This window comes from Capsicum annuum, chromosome 7 (assembly GCF_002878395.1).
Source record: "Capsicum annuum cultivar UCD-10X-F1 chromosome 7, UCD10Xv1.1, whole genome shotgun sequence".
Classification (NCBI taxonomy): Eukaryota; Viridiplantae; Streptophyta; class Magnoliopsida; order Solanales; family Solanaceae; genus Capsicum; species Capsicum annuum.
Window position 1 is genome coordinate 4,626,550 of NC_061117.1, and position 4,357 is coordinate 4,630,906.

Sequence of the window (4,357 nt, forward strand, 5' to 3'; positions counted from 1 at the left end):
CATTTTTTTGGTACTATAAACAAATATGAAAAGTTTAAAATTATGAAATTCTAAATATCTAAGGGCATCAATCTTTTTGTCTAAAAGGGTATGTGTGATCATCCTGTCATACAAACTTAAAGAAAGAAAGAAAATAATTGATTTATTTTTCAATTTCTGATAAACTTTCAATTCAGGTAAAACATTTATTGAAGATACCAAATAAATGAAAACACAATGTGCAATATAATATGAAGTAGGTACATGTAATTTGAATTGAATTTGTACAACTTTTTTTGGTATTTTTTTTACAAACCTTATAAATATGAAATAAGGCCACAAACTATATTTTGGTGAAATATAATTTTACCAACTCTACCCTAAATCAAAACCTCAATAATTCAAACTAAAGAGGTCATTTAGTACATAGAATATCGATAATAATTTCAAAATAAAATTTATAATTAACTTTATTTCATGTTTGTTTTGAGATATTAGTGAATCTCAAAATTATTTTACCATATCATCTCTATTGAACAACGAAATTACCATGCCAAAAAAGGGTAGTTCGTGCACTAAACTTTCGCTTTGCACAGGGTTCGAGGAAGGGCCTCATCCCAAGGGTATATATATTGTACGCAGTTTTACATTGTATTTCTGTCATAGACTGTTTTCAAGATTCGAATTCGTAATCTTTTGATCACATGACACCAACTTTACCGATTATCAATTTCATGAAATATTCTTATTTATTTCATTTAATGTACCCATAATAATCAAATCATAGTTATTTTAGTAACTCAATAGTCTATATTTAGCTAATTAACCAAAACTACTTGAAATTACTAATTAAGATTATACCAAATGTGGCAAATTCTCACCGCAAGGGGCAAAATAGTCATAAAAATTACCAAACTTCAAAGTGACCAAATTCTTCACGTCAATTATTAATCAAACTGACCAGAATCCTAGCTGTCCTTACACGTGTCACTCTGTGATTGCCTAAAATATCCTCAAGATTCCTTTTTAATCCCTCGTGATTTTGACACGTGTCATATCAACAAAACGATGGTCGTTGGATCATGACAACTCAATGTCTAAGTAAATTGACTATTTTGCCCTTGAGCCCACTATAAAATGACTATTTTGCCCTTGAACCCAGTATAAATTAATGCAACAACAACATATCCAGTGAAATCTCATAAGCAAATTTATGGAGGGTATAAGTGTACGCATACCTTTCCACTATCTCGTAAAAGGTAGAGAGACTGTTTCCGAAATATCCTGACTGAAGTGAGTAAATTTATGATAATTGCCTAAAATATCCTCAAGATTCCTTTTTAATCCCTCATGATCTAGACACGTGTCATATCAACAAAACCATGGTCGTTGGATCATAACAACTCTATGTCTAGGTAAAATAACTATTTTGCCCTTGAACCAACTATCAAATTTGTGCTGCAAAAACGTATTCAGTGAAATCTCCACAAGTTTTCGCTACCTCGTGAAAGATAGAAAGACTGTTTTCGAAAGACCTTTAGCGTGAATAAATTTACGGTAATTGCCTAAAATATCCTCAAGATTCCTTTTTAATCCCTCATGATCTAGACACGTGTCATATCAACAAAACCATGGTCGTTGGATCATAAAAACTCATGTCTAGGTAAAATGACCATTTTACCCTTCAACCCACTATAAATTTATGCTACTTGCCTTCATTCAGAAAGATTAGTGAAACAACAAAAAAGCCCATTCATTCTCTTGTTGTTCTCTTTTATTTTTTTCTTCACCAAACCCTAAATTAATTCGAGAATAAAATCTCCAATTTTATTTTTTTTCTGAGAGGAAATTTATCTAGGGAATGCAGAGAGATGAGAGGCTCTCGGTTTTCTAATCCCCTTTTTGGATTCGGGAAAATCCAAAAATCTGTTACCGGCGGCAGAAACTGCCACCGGAAACACGTTGAAGACGGGTGAACCAATCACCCGTTTTCGCCTTTTTCGTCCTCCAATCCCCTTTTTTTTTCACAAAAAGACAACCCTTCCCCCCCTCCCTCACAAACCTCTTTTCCAACTCAAAAAGCAAAAAAAAATAAATAAAAAAATACCTTCTAGTCAGTCCCGAAAAGAATGGCACCAGAAGAAAGATGTGCAGCTTTGCATGGAAAATACGAACTCGGCCGCCTTTTAGGTCACGGAACGTTTGCGAAAGTGTACCATGCACGTAACGTGCAAAATGGGAAAAATGTAGCAATCAAAGTTGTGGGAAAAGAGAAAGTAATCAAAGTAGGTATGATGGAACAAATCAAAAGAGAAATTTCCATCATGAAGATGGTGAAAAATATGAATATAGTCGAGCTCCACGAAGTCATGGCAAGTAAAACGAAGATTTACTTCGCCATGGAGTACGTTAAGGGAGGTGAACTCTTCGCGAAGATCGCAAAGGGAAGGCTCAGAGAGGACGTAGCTCGAGGGTATTTTCAACAATTGATATCCGCCATCGACTTCTGCCACAGCAGAGGCGTATACCACCGCGATTTAAAGCCGGAGAATCTGTTGCTTGACGATGCAGGTAACCTTAAAGTTACAGATTTCGGGTTAAGTGCATTCACAGATCACTTAAGACAAGATGGTTTGTTACACACAACATGTGGAACACCAGCATATGTTGCACCAGAAGTTATTGGTAAGAAGGGATATGATGGTTCAAAAGCTGATATTTGGTCATGTGGGGTTATACTTTATGTGTTGCTAGCTGGTTTTTTACCATTTCAAGATGAGAATATAATGGCTATGTACAAGAAGATTTATAGAGGTGACTTCAAATGTCCACCATGGTTTTCATCAGAGTCGAGAAAACTCATCATGAAGATGTTGGAACCGAACCCTAATTCAAGGATAACAGCATCGAAGATAATGGATTCGTCATGGTTCAAGAAGTCAGTGCCGAAGACATTAAGGCACAGAGAAGAAGAAGAAGAATTTGGCTTAGCCTCAGAAAAGGTTAAAGAAGTAGAGACAATGAATGCATTTCACATCATTTCGCTATCTGAGGGTTTTGATTTATCACCATTGTTCGAGGAGAAGAAGAGGGACGAGAAGGATCAGATGAGATTCGCGACTACTAGGTCAGCTAGCAGTGTGATATCGAAGCTAGAAGAGGTAGCAAAAACACGAAACTTCAGTGTGAAAAAGAGTGATTCATCTGTGAGATTACAAGGACAAGAGATTGGGAGGAAAGGCAAATTGGGAATTGCTGCTGATATATTTGCTATAACGAATTCGTTCGTCGTAGTTGAAGTGAACAAAGCAAGCGGTGATACGTTGGAATACAATCAATTCTGCAGCAAAGAACTTAGACCTGCATTAAAGGACATTGTTTGGACAACAACAAAATAGAGAATTGATCTACACTTGGTTGAAGATAAATAAGGTGTAGATTATTACTTGGTAATTTTATTAGTTTTGATGTTGTTAAGTAGATTTTTATTAAGTAGAGGTTGAATTCTTATCAAGATAAGTTTCTTGAATTGTGAATGTATTTTGTGTTTTTTTGGCAATTTGCATCTACTTTTTGTTGTTTTTAAGTGTGTGTGTGTGTGTTTTTGATAATGGTTTGTTGTGATGTTTCTTTTGTATGATTCGTTGAATCATGAATTTGATAGTTTAGAATCATTTTTTTCTAAATCTTGATGCAACTTGCAAATAGGGATAGAGCTAGAAAGCGATGTAGATACAATAACGTATTCACTATAATCTCACAAGTGAGGTTTACGAAGGGTCGTGTGTCCGCAATTCTACTCTTTCCAATAGACCCTAAGTTCAAGATAGAGAGGTTGTTTCGGATAGGTATATAGACCCTCGGCTCAAGGTAGATATGTAGGGAGCTAGGTTGTTTCTAATCGAATCTCGGCTCGAGGTAAAAAAAGTTGATTTCAGTAGACCCTCGATGATCTGAAGGTGTTATTTAAAAAATGTAGAGAAATTATTTCCAATAGACCTAAGTTCAAGACAGAGAGCTTGTTTCGGATAGGTATAGACTCTCGGATCAAGGTTAATATATAGAGATATTGTTTCCGATAGACCATCGGCTCATGGTAAAAAATTAAATCCAATAGACCCTCGATGATCTGAAGGCAACACAGTTACGTTAAAAAATATGTATAAACATTAAATTTGAAACATACCCGATTATTAGCACTATTATCATTATTCTAAAATTCATAGCTCATAAATTCAAAATTCGCTTTTACAAAAAAGTGTGTGCTGGTCCAATAAAAACACTTGTGTGGTAGGCAGTCACAAATGGTCCATATAATTCAGTATATCATATTGTCTCCTTATTGTGATGTTGAGAGGTGCAATGAACTTGTTTAGGT

General features: G+C 35.1%; 1 protein-coding gene across 1 annotated transcript; it reads left to right on the forward strand.

Annotated features, from left to right (window-relative positions):
- The first annotated feature begins 215 nt into the window (after nt 1–215).
- On the forward strand, nt 216–3,538 carry LOC107877628 (CBL-interacting serine/threonine-protein kinase 6). The gene has a single exon (XM_016724324.2). It carries the CDS (start codon nt 2,109–2,111, stop codon nt 3,375–3,377), a length of 1,269 nt encoding a protein of 422 aa, XP_016579810.1. The 5' UTR covers nt 216–2,108; the 3' UTR covers nt 3,378–3,538.
- The last annotated feature ends 819 nt before the right edge of the window (nt 3,539–4,357 follow it).